At 46.1% G+C, this 14,885-nt stretch overlaps 1 protein-coding gene across 1 annotated transcript in view; it reads left to right on the top strand.

Annotated features, from left to right (window-relative positions):
* The window catches only part of MEGF8 (multiple EGF like domains 8), a 295,542-nt gene that overhangs the window by 87,619 nt on the left and 193,038 nt on the right, over positions 1-14,885 (top strand). The window contains 3 exon segments of the mRNA XM_029577448.1: positions 12,561-12,679; positions 12,769-12,900; positions 13,088-13,201. Of these exon segments, the coding sequence (XP_029433308.1) occupies positions 12,561-12,679; positions 12,769-12,900; positions 13,088-13,201 (365 nt within the window).

Here is a 14,885-nt window from a genome sequence, read left to right as displayed (position 1 = left end):
CAAAATATAATAGAAGTAATAAAAAAAACAAGTGATTAACATAAGAAACAGGCTACAATAGGAAACAATCCATATTATAGTTCAGCTTTTGTCTGTCCCCTAACCTGAACAAGAGTTTCCGGCCAAAGAAAATGATACGCGCTGATTCACAAAAGATCTTAGGGATCCTGAGACTTCCATGCCCGTGAGTGGAGATATCGTGTTGGAGATGCATAGGTATGGCAAAGGATTCAAGCCCAGAAGCATGGGATTAGGAATCACCGAGTGTGAGTTATGTAATTATGGAGTTAACATCTCCGGTCTCTCGAAATAACAGAGAGCGCCCCCTTCTCCCCACCCCAAGCTCTCCCAACACGGGCGCAACTGCGGTGAAATATAGCATTTGACATCCGTCCCTTATGGAACCAGGGTATCTACAAACTCCTTAGCCTGCAGCGCTGAATCAAATGTGTGGACTTGGTCAGCTTGCCATATCCACAGGCGCGCGGGAAAAAGCAAGGCAAATTTAATGCCTCGATTATGTAGCGTCGTACAAATCGCCGAAAAGCCATGTCTTGCCTCCGACACCGCGGTTGAGAAGTCCTGAGAAATCCTAATGCGATGTGATTGATATTGCAGGTCTGGCTTCGATCGGAAGGCGCGCAAAGTTAAGGATTTTTGCTATAACTAAATGCGGCCTCCCTGAGGTCGCGTTCCGTATCCCCAACCGGTGGGCCCTCTCCACCACCGGTTTGCCCTGTAGATGAGGTAGGTGGAGGGCTTCTGGGAGCCAATCTTCCAATATCGAGCGCAGAGAGTGTTCCTCGATCTGCTCTGGAAAACCCAGGAATCTTAAGTTGTCTCGCCGAGCCCGGTTTTCAAGCTCGTCCACTTTATTCTGCAGAATTTGCAAGGCTTTATCCTGTGCGGCCATTTTAGTATTAGCTACATGTGCTGCGTCTTCTATGTCAGAGATCCTGGCCTCAGCCGACTCTAATCGGGGGGGTCCAGCGCGGCGATCGAGTCTCGGACCTCCCTTAACTGGGCCGTAAGTAATGACCATTTTTCATCTAAGGCCTCTCTAATTGCATCTTTGATGTCGGCCAGGGTGAGGGGCATGCTGAGGGAGGGAGACTCACCATCCGATGTGTCCGCCATCTTAGCTTCCATGCCCCGTGGTTTTTCTTTCTCCTTTTTACTTGTTTTTGTTTTCATCGAGGGTATTAATTTGCCCCGAGTGCGAGCTGTGGACATAGACTTCTGTTCCGAGGCTCAGATGTTCTAATTACTTCAAGTTAACTCAGGTAGATTAAACACGATAGACGAGGTGGCTCAGGAACTAGGAAGAAACACGTCCTCCCAGCTACCACATCACATGACTCTCTCGTGGGGTTCAAATTACCGTAAATTTGGACAAATGTGAGGCTCACCAGACTGATAGTGATTTGAACCGTAATTGGGTTGGACACTTCCCCATGAGGTGGGTCACTGAGTCTTTTACATATTTGGGTATCATTTTGACTATCGACCTTAGCTAATCTTTCAAGGTTAACTTTCAGAAATTATTGCAGTCTACTAGGTCGACATTGCGGGCCTGGCGGGACTTCCCCACCTCTATATCGGGAAGAATACATTTATTTCAAATGACCCTCTGCCTTATTGGCTATATCTCTTTCAAACTATTCTCTCCTGCCTTTCCAAGCGGGATGTTGACGTTATGTCTGGAGGAATAAAAAAACCCATATCCCCTGGGCTAAGCTGCGATGTAAGAGGGATCAAAGAGGGCTTGGTTTAGCGGACCAGAAATTGTATAGTGTGGCATGCAACCTCCATCATGTGGCTGACTGGTTGTTGGGACTAGTTTTTATATGCCCATTGAGCTTGAGTGAGAGCCTTTCTTTTCATGCCATAACTTGGGATACCTCTTACATTCATCCTTGTTGGGTATCCCGAATTCATTGAGAGACGTCTCCTTTGATTTTATCATGGCGTTATTTCTGTGCCTCTTTAAAGTTAAAAAGTAATGTTTCCCAGGTTTTACCTTTGGTGGACAATGTGAAACTTTTGTCGGGGGGGGGGGGGGGGGCTCTCATGTGACTTTTAAGACCTTGGCGTCCAAGAGACTTCACTTGATTGCCCAATGTTTGGACGATGAGGGCAGTTTTAAACCATTCTAGTCTTTAGTGGAGGAATTTGGATTAGACAGCAAACACTATTTTGTTCATTTCTAAGTGAAGAGTTACGTTAGGTCTCTTAGGGTGAAGGGCTGGGGGGAAGATAAACAGGCATTATTATCAGATATGTTTGACACTGAAGACCCCTCTAGACACTCTGTTTCCTATTTTTACAAACATTTCCTGGATTTTCAACTACCGTTTATTTTGGGGCCTTTGTTAGCTAGTTGGTAGACTGAAATTCCCATAGACTTGACTGAACCCAATACACTCTTTGCTTTATGCGCATAGCATCTCTTACTGGTAATGTTGACTTACGGAAGGTTCAGTGTAAGTTTTTCATGAGGTACTATTACTCACAGGCGAGGGCTTTTTGCATGAAGCTTGCGACCTCTGCAATGCATTCAACTGCAATCAAACGTCTGGTAGTTTAGGACACCAGTTCTGGAGCTGCTCATATATTGCCCCTTTCTGGAAATCGGTAACTCAGTATATCTTCCAGGTTACAGAGATATGCTCCTAAATGTTAGCATGCTCCTTTTTGATAACCTGCGGGCTATAGCTCTGGGACGGCAGTTTCAGAGGCTTTGGATATGGAAGGTCTTATTGCTTGTAAAAAATAAAAATGCTTTATTCTTGGAAATGGACTTTATGAGTAACCTGTATGGGATAGAAAGTCATGGTGCAGGTACTCATGTGGGGACACTGGGAAGAACCCACCAGTGTATCCCTGTTACGTTTTCTGTTCCGTGTTTTAAGAAAAAAAAAGTGTTCCTGTACTATGTATTTTAAATTCAATAAATACATTTAAACATAAAGTCCATTTCCAAGAATAAAACATTTTTTTTTACCTTGGAGGTGCTTTTGAACCTGACCCTGATTTTATGTGACTTGCACTGGCTGCCAGGGGAAAATGGAATCCAGTTTAAGTCTATGGATTTGGTTTTTAAGAAGCCCATATTCAAAAGTATTTAGCCAGATAACTGAGTTTATCTGGCTAAATGAAAGTTTGGGCACTTATCTGGTTAAGTTAGGGGTGTTCAGAGAGCACGACTGGGTTAGCTAGATAAGCTGTCCTAAAGTTAGCCAGTAAAGTGCAGCTACACCATTAAATATACTTTCAGATTAGCTGGATAAACTTATCTGGCTGACTCTGCTGTCTGGACAGTGACTGAATAATGGACCTATAAATGCACTCACTGGGATTCTCCAGGTTACCTTGCTAAGTTAATTTCAAAATCCACTGGTTTGATCTTCTCAATAACATCTTTTGGTTATTCCATCTTCATCTGTTAAACAACTAGAAAGGCAGCTCTTAGCTCTTATGCTATATTTATCTGGAATAAATTGCCTATTGAGATTAAGGAAGAACAGAATTGCTTCAAATTTCACAGACAGCTCAAGACCTGACTATTTACTGAGGCCTTAGGATAAACATTCAGATTTATGTTTGAAACGTGATGAGGAAGAGGATTATTAGCGGGGCTCTAATGTAATGTCATAAATCTAACCTACATTTCCTAGCGTGTAGCAGATGGACTCAGGACCAATGGGTATAGTGTACTCCTGATAGCAGTTGGAGACGGATCAGATTTCAATCTGACGTCAGCCCTAGTACATATACCCCTGCAGGAAGTGCAGCTCTTTAGTATTTTATATATATGATCCACTACAGAATCATTTATATATATTTATATATATGATCCACTATATTTATATTTATATATATGATCCACTATATGATATATTATATATATATGTATATATATATCATATATATATATGTATTATATTATTATATATATATGTATATATATATATATATATGTGTATATATATATATATATAATTATTATTATTTAAGAGTTTTTTATATACCGGGGCACGTTAAAAACATCACCCTGGTTCACAATGTAACGTAACGTAGCAACAGGCTTTACAATAATTTAGAGTAGATAAGCATAGATAAACAATATTTAGCTTTACTATAAATTAGAATAGATAAACAATATGACAGCTGTTCAACTTGGGATAGGTGGTTTATCAGGTGATTACTTGATAAACTCTTAAGGAGAGTAGAAGGGAAAAGGTAAAAGGGGAAAGGGCGGGTAAGAGGAGGTAATTCTTGTGCGGGTAGAAGGAAAGTAGGTTCTTTAACTATTCACAATATGTTCTTTAACTATTCACAAGGTGATGGGTAAGAGGGCGGATATGGAGGGGTAGGAGGAGGGGGGGGCTGATGAGGTGGGAGTAGGAGGAGGGGGCATGGTTGATATATAATATATCATATATATATATATATATATATATGATATATTATATATATATATTTATATATATGATCCACTACAGAATCATTTACAAATCTATCACCACCATCTACAAGGTCATCCATCAATATGCACAGCTTAACTTACAAATTCCCTTCAAAAAACACACGTCCGCCAGACCCATTAGGGAATCCTACAAAGAATCGCTTCAAGTACCACACGCCAAAACCTACCAATACAAATCTCTCAGTGTCAGAGCGTTCTCAACAGCAGGTCCACCTTTATGGAACTCCATCCCAGCTGACCTGAGACAGGAACCCTGCCTACTAACATTCAGGAAAAGGCTGAAAACTTGGCTTTTTAAAAAAGCCTTTCCAGTCCTTGATTGAGACCTTCACCCAACACCTCAAACACTTTATCAAAAAATGGATTTAAATAAGAAACCACTCACTTCTCCGTCATCTCCATCACCGTGTTTTTAATGTCATTTGCTGTACAAATGTATTATATTGGAATCGATTTTGCTACCCTGTAAATATTTTGCTGTCAGTTATCTCCCCCCCTCTCTTTTCTAGATCCCAGTTATTTACTTCTCTGTTTTATTGTAACTGTGTCACTCTCCTAACCATGCTCTTGTTACTGTGGTTTAAGTTCTCTCTACCTTACACACTTTGTTAAATGTAAATCGGTTTGATGCGATTCCTGTCATGAAAGCCGGTATAGGAAAAATAATAAATAAATAAAATTTTCCGTCTCCATAGCAGTTAGGGACTACCTGCACGCTCTCACAACGTTAGAACAAAATTCAACGGAGAAAACAAAATAAGAAGAAAACCTACCTCAACAGCGAGCCCCGCTCTCCTGCGGTGACACCCTTGGGTCCCTCCCCCAGTAGAGAATTCACGAGGTGATTTCCGTGGGCCCTCAGAGGTGAGCCTCAGTCCGGCAGCTGTCCCTCGGCGGGGACCACAAGGCTGAGAGGCAGCGGGTGCAACCACGAGTGCGGTGGTGAAGGTATTTGCCCTCTTCCCCCGCAGCAGGAGACTGCCCGGAACGAAACCGGGAAGCGCCGAGACAAGGTAAGGTAGAAATCTGGTTTAAAGTCTCCGAAGCTCGAGGAGTCGCACAGGTTGCCGGCCGGGACCAGTGCTACCGGGTTGATCCGCCCTAGCAGAGCTCGACCCCCGGTTAGAGCCAAGGGCTCTCCCATGTGGGGACCCTCCGAAGTGGTCGCCATGTTGCCCGCGTGGTTGCCGTCGCCATTTTGGCCCTGTTCACCGCCCTGTCCGCCGTCTCGATCTGTGCGCATAGGGCGAGTTGTGCGCACAACATTACTTGTGCGCACAACGTTACATGCTTAAGTGCAGTACACACAAGTTACGCGCGCAACTCGCGCTTACTAGGCCAGGCGCATATGCGCATCTGTCCACGCGCACATATTCGACGCACAAGAGATTTTACGCGTCCATATCTATGGCACCTCCAGAAAAGGAGCTCAAAGTTCAGGGCCTCTGCCCAGCATGCCACATCAGAGCTGCACAACACGAGGAGGCCGATGCCCTGTGTATCCAGTGCAAGGAGGCTCTGGGGGATCAGATGACCGCTATGCTCGGGGCCCCGCTAGGCCCAGGGAAATGAATCCACCACCCGGAAGCCCCACTTACGGGGACACGGACATCTCGGAGGAGGAATCAGAGCCCCTGGAGGAAGAGGCTCCCTCCGGGGACAGAGCCTCACGGGACCATAAGACGATTCTAGGCCTGGTCACCTGCAGCCTAAAGGAGCTTGCTATCCTGGGCACAAGTGCCTTGGGGGAACCTAAGACGAATCCTCTGCTAGAGGGACTCCGTCAGACCTTTCGCCATTTCCCTCTGTTACAAGCCGTCCAACAGCTAATTGACCTGGAATGGATTGCTCCAGAGTCCACATTCAAAGGGGGACGGGCTATGGCAGCCATGTACCCTCTGGACCCGGCGGCCAAAGACCTTCTGACATGCTCAAAAGTGGATGCTATGGTCTGCGTGATCGCGAAGCGCACTACCATCCCAGTGGAGGGAGGTGCAGCGCTCAAAGATGGGCAAGACAGACGTCTGGAATCCATCCTTAAACAGTCCTTTGATGTCGCCGCTATGTCCCTACAAATAGCGGCCTGGTGCACTGTTGTGACACGTGCCTGCGTATCACAGACCAGGAGCAACACCCCTGGGGAAGCCATAGAACCAGCAGTATCATTTCTCGCGGATGCTGCTTCCGACCTGGTACGCATCGCAGCTAGAGGAGTGTCATCAGCTGTGGCAGCCAGGAGACAGCTCTGGCTCCGAAGCTGGTCGGCCGACGAGTCTTCCAAATCGAGACTTACAAGGATGCCCTTCAAGGGATCCCTCCTGTTCGGCAGTGAACTAGAGAAACTGGCTGACAAATGGGGCGAGTCCTCACTACCGCGGCTACCGGAGGACAAAAGCAAGAGAAACCAGCAACCCTTCCCCCGATCCTCCAGGGGCAGAGGTTCACAGCGCTTCAATCATAGAAACATAGAAATGACGGCAGAAGAAGACCAAACGGCCCATCCAGTCTGCCCAGCAAGGTTCACACTTTTTTTTTCCTCATACTTATCTGTTTCTCTTGGCTCTTATTAACCTTTTGGTTCTATTTCCCTTCCACCCCCACCATTAATGTAGAGAACAGTGTTGGAACTGCATCTAAGTGAAATATCTAGCTTAATTAGTTAGGGGTAGTAACCGCCGCAATACGCAAGCTACACCCATGCTTATTTGTTTACCCAGACTATGTTATTCAGTCCTTGTTGGTTGTTGTCTGTATATAGATCCACTTTTCTTCATTCCCCCTGCCATTGAAGCAGAGAGCTATGCTGGCTATGCATGAAGTATCGGTCTTTCTCCCCTGCCATTGAAGCAGAGAGCTATGCGTGAAGTATCGGTCTTTCTCCCCTGCCGTTGAAGCAGAGAGCTAGGCTGGATATGCGTGAAGTATCAGTCTTTCTCCCCTGCCATTGAAGCAGAGAGTTAGGCTGGATATGCGTGAAGTATCTGTCTTTCTCCCCTGCCGTTGAAGCAGAGAGCTAGGCAGGATATGCGTGAAGAATTGGTCTTTCTCCCCTGCCATTGAAGCAGAGAGCTATGCTGGATATGCATTGAAAGTGAAGTATCAGGCTTATTTGGTTTGGGATAGTAACTGCCATAACAAGCAAGCTACTCCCCGCTTTTTTGTGAATGCATATCCTTTTTTCCACATTTCCTCTTGCCGTTGAAGCTTAGAGCAATGTTGGAGTCGCATTAACTGTGTGTGTGATTATTGAATAAGGGTATTATCTCCAGGTAGTAGCCGTCATTCCCACGAGCCACCCACTCTTCATTCACGTCCTCTAGACTTTATGGATCCACAGTGTTTATCCCACGCCCCTTTGAAGTCCTTCAAGTTCTGGTCTTCACCACTTCCTCCGGAAGGGCATTCCAGGCATCCACCACCCACTCCGTGAAGAAATACTTCCTGACATTGGTTCTGAATCTTCCTCCCTGGAGCTTCAAATCGTGACCCCTGGTTCTGTTGATTTTTTTCGGGCGGAAAAGGTTTGTCGTTGTCTTTGGATCATTAAAACCTTTCAAGTATCTGAAAGTCTGTATCATATCACATCTGCTCCTCCTTTCCTCCAGGGTGTACATATTTAGATTCTTCAATCTCTCCTCATAAGTCATTCGATGAAGACCCTCCACCTTTTTGGTCGCCCTTCTCTGGACCGCCTCCATCTTGTCTCTGTCTCTTTGGAGATATGGTCTCCAGAACTGAACACAGTACTCCAGGTGAGGCCTCACCAAGGACCTGTACAAGGGGATAATCACTTCCATTTTCTTACTCAATATTCCTCTCTCTATGCAGCCCAGCATTCTTCTGGCTTTAGCTATCGCCTTGTCACATTGTTTCGCCGACTTCAGATCATTAGACACCATCACCCCAAGGTCTCTCTCCTGCTCTGTGCACATCAGCCTTTCTCCCCTCATCGAATACAGAAACAATTCGAATACAGAAAAATCCATACAGAAACAATTATTAAGCGCCCCGCCCTACAGGCAGGAACCAGTCCTTTCGGAACAAGCACAACAAAAGGGGAACCAGCTCGGGTCCAGGCCCCAGTTGCACCCCACAATGAGATTCAGCCGACCCGTCCAAGGGAAGAAGCCATAAGGGGCAGACTTGTCCTATTCTACCACAGATGAGTCAAGATAACTTCGGACAAGTGGGTCCTAACCATCGTTCGAGAGGGGTACTGTCTGGATTTCCTCCGAACCCCTCCGGACAAGTTCGTGGAATCCCCCTGCCATGACCCCTCCAAGAGGGTGGCAGTGGAAGCTACACTGACCAGATTACTGGCCCTCGAGGCCATAACCCCAGTACCCCCACAAGAAATAAATACTGGGCATTATTCCATTTATTTTATCGTCCCCAAGAAAGAGAGAACGTTCAGTCCCATCCTGGACCTCAAGTTTGTCAACCGCCACCTGAGGATTCCCCGCTTCCGCATGGAAACCCTATGTTCTGTAATAAGGGCGATACAACCGGGAGAGTTTCTCACATCCCTGGACCTCTCGGAAGCCTACCTACACATCCCGATACATCAGGAACATCAGCGCTTCCTATGCTTCAAAATCCTGGACTGTCACTACCAGTTCAGGGCACTACCCTTCGGGTTAGCTACAGCACCACGGGCATTCACCAAAATCATAGTGGTGGTGGCGGCAACACTGAGGAAGGAAGGAATCCTCGTACACCCTTACCTAGACGATTGGCTGAACAGGGCGAAATCCCCAGAGGAAAGTCACCAGGCAACCAACAGAGTCAAAACTCTACTGGAGAGCCTCAGATGGGTGGTCAACACAAACAAGAGTTGTCTGCAGCCCTCACAGTCTCTAGAATACCTGGGAGTCTGATTCGACACAAAAGAAGACAAGGTCAGCCTGACTCCCACAAAGAGATCAAAACTGAGGAACCAGTTACAAATCCTGCTGAGCAAACCTCGCCCCACAGCATGGGATTACCTGCAAGTCCTCGGTATGATGGCATCCACACTGGAGGTAGTGCCATGGGCACGAGCTCACTTGAGACCCCTATAGCGCTCACTTCTATCGCGATGGAATCCACTCTCAGAACTACGCCATACGTCTGCAACTCCCGGGTAGAGTTCGGACCCGCTACGATGGTGGCTGCAGGTCAGCCACCTGAGCCAGGGAATAAGACTATCTTCACCAAACTTGACCCTGCTCACAGACGCCAGCCTACGAGGATGGGGAGCACACTGCGAGGAGCTAACCACCCAAGGGCAGTGGAATGCAGAAGAGTCGGGATGGAACATCAACCACCTAGAAGCGTGGGCAGTCAGACTAGTGTGCCTATGGTTTGTTCACAGACTCAGACAAAGCGGTCAGAGTAATGTCGGACAACGCCACAACAGTGGCCTACATCAACCGTCAGGGGGGAACCAGAAGCCAACAGGTGTCTCTGGAAATAGACCCCCTAATGTCGTGGGCGGAAGTAAATCTCCAGGAGATCTCGGCCGACCACATCGCTGGGAAAGACAACATCACGGCGGACTACCTCAGCAGAGAAAGTCTAGACCCAGGAGAATGGAAGCTGTCGACCGCAGCATTCCAAATGATAGTGAACCGGTGGGGAACACCAGACATGGACCTTCTGATAAACCGGTCCATCGCCCAAGTAACCATGTACTTCAGCCGCAGGCGGGAACCTCAGTCCCAGGGGATCGATGCCCTGGTACAGACCTGGCCACAGGGGACTCTATTATACGCCTTCACACCATGGCCCCTATTGGGCGCAATCATTCACAAGATACAGCTACACAGGGGACTAGTACTTCTGGTGGCCCCGGACTGGCCAAGAAGACCGTGGTACGCAGACATGAGAAGGCTACTGGCAGGGACCCCCCTACCACTGCCTCCACACAGAGACCTGCTCCAACAAGGGCCGATCCTCCACAAGGACCCGGCTCGATTCTCTCTTACGGCCTGGCCATTGAGAGGGCTCGCCTGAGAAAGAGCGAATACTCGGGGGGGCTGTAATCGACACCCTACTCCGAGCATGCAAGTTCTCCACATCTCTAACGTACATAAGGATTTGGAGAGTATTCGAAGCCTGGTGCGAAGACCACGACATCATACCACGCTCAGTCACAATTCCCGCGATCCTGGAATTCCTACAGAACGGGCTATAGAAGGGATTGTCCCTTAACTCCATCAAGGTACAGGGGGCCGCATTGTCATGCTACGGCACCAAGAGTGAGAGCGAAAGCATAGCCTCTCACCCAGACGTTTCACGCTTCCTGAAAGGAGTCAAACACATCCGCCCACCCCTAAAGTGGCTGGTACCTCTTTGGAACCTCAACCTGGTCCTGGATTTTCTAGCAGGAGCTTCCTTTAGGCCCCTCCGCGGACTGTCTCTCCGACTATTGACCTTGAAGACAGCATTCCTGCTGGCAGTTTGTTCAGCCCGCCACATTTCAGAACTACAAGCACTGTCCTGCCGTGAACCGTTCCTCAGGCTCACCCCGGGAACCATCCAGCTACGCATGGTCCCTTCGTTCCTTCCCAAAGTGGTGTCACACTTCCATCTCAACCAAACCATCTCGCTACCATCGCCAGATGAGTTTAAGAATTCGGAAGAAGCTCGATGTCTATGCCACCTCAACATTGGCAGACTCCTATCCAGATACCTGGAAATGTCGGAACCCGTACGAAAAACGGACCACCTATTTGTCCTTCACAGCGGGAAGAGACAAGGGGAAGCAGCCTCGCGGGCAACCATAGCCCGCTGGATCAAAGAAGTCATCAAGGCGGCCTACGTAGAAGCAGACAAGCTGCAGCCTCTACAAGTCAAGGCCCATTCTGCTAGAGCCCAGGCAGTGTCCTGGGCAGAAACCAGAATGTTGTCACCCGCCGAGATTTGCAGGGCGGCAACATTGTCCTCCATCCATTCAGATTGCCCTCCATCCGATCAGATGGAGGACATTCATGGTCCTCTATCCGTCCAGGTGGATGGAGCCTGGATGTCCAGGCTCGGGAGGACATGGCATTTGCAAGGGCAGTACTAAGTGGGTCACGGGCAGCCTCCCACCCGGTTCGGGAGTAGCTTTTATACATCCCATTGGTCCTGAGTCCATCTGCTACACGCTAGGAAATGGAGTCATTACTTACCTGATAATTTCGTTTTCCTTAGTGTAGACAGATGGACTCAGCATCCCACCCTTGGCAGCCATTACTCATGGAGTTTTCGAATGATTCAAGGGTAAGCCATGCCTTCCTTCACTTAGGACACCCATACTGCCGGGTATCGACGCTTTCCGGTTGAGGGCACTGGCGGTCTCCATCTATAGCCAATTCAACCAGATCAAGTTAATCAAGTTATAAAGTTTAACCAAGTTATGAAGTTATGCAAGTTAATCAAATTAGTCAGTCACACATATATCCACAATGCTTTTCGAGGAGAATACTGAAGAGCTGCACTTCCTGCAGGGGTATATATACTAGGGCTGACGTCAGATGGAAATCTGATCCGTCTCCAACTGCTATCAGGTGTACACTATACCCATTGGTCCTGAGTCCATCTGTCTACACTAAGGAAAACGAAATTATCAGGTAAGTAATTTCTCCATTTAGATTGTAATTTTATGTCTCTTAAGTGTTTATTTTATGGTTTGGCTTTAGTTTTTTATTATGTTCAGGCATATTGCAAACTTCTTTTCTGTCTCGCTATGATGGATATTCTGATACCGCGAATAGTGAAATATTGATAAATAAATTGCAGGATTTCATGCTATTTTCTTCTGAAAGAATCTAAGCATTTCTTTTTTTTTTTTTTTTGTCTATAGTTGTCTCAGTTTGTCATGGTAGACTAAAGGCCAGAACTATTAAAATGCGCAGTTATGGTAGTAAGGGAGCGAGACAAGTGACTTCTCTTAATCCTCTGCCACATCCCAAGCTTGGCTCCTATCTCTGGTTCTGATACGTGATATTTTGAGATGCTGCAAGGCCTGCAATAAGGCGACCAATGCTGTGTTGGATTGGAGCCGAGAGGTCAGATTCTAGTGTTTTACCTCTGTTTCCGTCAATAGGATCCATACTGTGAGTGGCAGATCAACAGCAGTAAGAAAGGAGACTTCCAGTGTAGCCGACGTGGTAGGTTACCCAGCGCCATCCGGACACCTGCCAACTGCCCCAAACTCTGCAATCAGTGAGTACAGAGACAGGTGGTTGTAAATACCATCCCAGAGTTCAGTACAGGAGTCAAAGACCATGCCTTTTGTTCTCATGTTATTGCAGACGCAGCACATGTAATGAATGTCTCTCCAATTCAAGCCAGTGTGCCTGGTGTCAGTCCACTCACAGTTGCTTTTTCTTTGCTGCCTACCTTGCCAAGTACCCTTATGGAGACTGCCGGGACTGGTATGACAGGTATGCGTGGTCGGGGCAAGTGCCGGTGTTTGTCTGTTAAAAGCTTGGGGGTCAGGAGAAAGATTCAGTCAATGCTGAGAGGCTGTGGGGGAGAAAGGAGAGCCCAGTCAGTGTGTGTGGGTGTCTGTGTGCAATGAGCTGGTCACATGTACAGTGTAACTTTCACCTCCTGTTTCTCTGGTAACAGCGTACACTCAGTCCCACAGTGCATGGACTGCTCGAGATTTAATACATGCCGGGAGTGCCTGCAGAACTTTGAGTGTGGCTGGTGTGGGGATGCAGATAATCCAACTATTGGCAGGTAAGCCTCAAATTCCCCAGTGCTGTGTGCAATGGCTCAGACTAACCCTTGGGAGCAAATCCTGGCCTACCTAATGCGCACTGGGTAATAAGCAGTATCTGCTGCACTGTAAAACTCCCCTGCCATCACCTATAGATACCATTCAATTCTCTGTAGTAGGAATCTGCTGCGACCTATGGAGACTTTATAGTCTGTGTAATTGTATTCATTTATTTATTTTGATTTTTTACCTACCTTTTTGAATAAAAAAATTCACCCAAGGTGGTTTACAATACATTAGAGATAGCAGCAAATGTGCGAAGATCATTTGCAGCTTTACAAAAGTGTTTAACAATTTAAAGTATCAGCAATTTGAAATAGTAGCAATAACAATTCAATTTAGCAAATAAAAGGTGCTGGCAAAATAGTGGTTCAGCTCTGCAAAACAGTAAAGTGGGAAACGAATTGATTTAAACAAAAACCAACAGCATGCAGCAGACATGTTTGCAGCCGCCATTCAAGAAGATGTCAGCAGGGTCTTGTGCTCTCTGTTGCTTTGAGTTTCAGGTTTGGCATTAAAGGCCTGACAGAAGAGCCAAGCTTTTATTTGCTTCCTCAAGTGAGAGTAATCGTGTATTTCTCGGAGCTTTGCTGGGAGGAAGTTTCAAGGTGTATGTTTGTTGTTTTATTTTTGATGGTGGAATTGACCTAGTAGTCTGGGGAGGGAGGGGGGGGGGGTCATTGCCTTTCCCTCGGGTATGTAGGCCTGACTCCTCTTAGAGCCGTGAACAGCGTTTTAAATGTTGTTCTGTATGGTATTGGTAACCAGTGTAGTTTTTGTAGGACTGGTGTGATGTGGTTGTGTTTTCTGAATCCTATCAGTTGTGCAGCAGAGATTTGGATCATCTGGAGCTTGTGGAGGACCTTGTCTGTTAGACCTTTATTCAGTGCATTGCAGTAATCCCAGTCGAGAGATTATTGTGGCATGAACCACTGTAAGCAATAAACACTGATGTCATACTTGAAATTGGCAACATGTTGTGAGGATTTATTTATTTATTTTTAATTTTTATATACCGAGGTTCTTATAGAGACTATAAATCACTCCGGTTTACATATAACGATAAACTGCCCCAACAGAGATAAGGGGGCTTTACATAGAACAGTGGTACATATGGAACATTATAACTGGATGACAATTTAACATAATGATAATCAATAATATAGAATAGTTTTACTTGTAATTAATAAAATTATGTAATATAAACTGTATAATTTAAATATTTAACTTGGATATAGTGACATATTAACCATGCCAAATATAAATAATAAGATAAAATGAATTTTGAACTTAGAAATTGTAGTCCAGTTGCAGAGGAAAATATAAATAAGATTAATTTTTAGAACTCAAAGATTGTTGTCCAGTTGCAGAGACCTGAAGGTAGGACTTGGTATGGTGACCATAATTAGGGGATACTTCTTATTTGGAAGAGGATACTTCTTATTTGCAGAGACCTGAAGGTAGGACTTGGTATGGTGACCATAATTAGGGGATACTTCTTATTTGGAAGACTTTCCGTCTTGGTAGGATTGTGAGTCTGGGAAGGCTTGTTGGAAAAGAAGAGTCTTTAGCCTTTTTTTGAACTCTTGATGATTGGGTTCAAGTCTTAGATTTGGGGGGAGCATGTTCCACTGGTGGGGGCCT

This window comes from Rhinatrema bivittatum, chromosome 14 (assembly GCF_901001135.1).
Source record: "Rhinatrema bivittatum chromosome 14, aRhiBiv1.1, whole genome shotgun sequence".
NCBI lineage: Eukaryota > Metazoa > Chordata > Amphibia > Gymnophiona > Rhinatrematidae > Rhinatrema > Rhinatrema bivittatum.
Note: the sequence above shows the minus strand (reverse complement) of the source record. Positions and strands in the feature narration are given on the sequence as shown.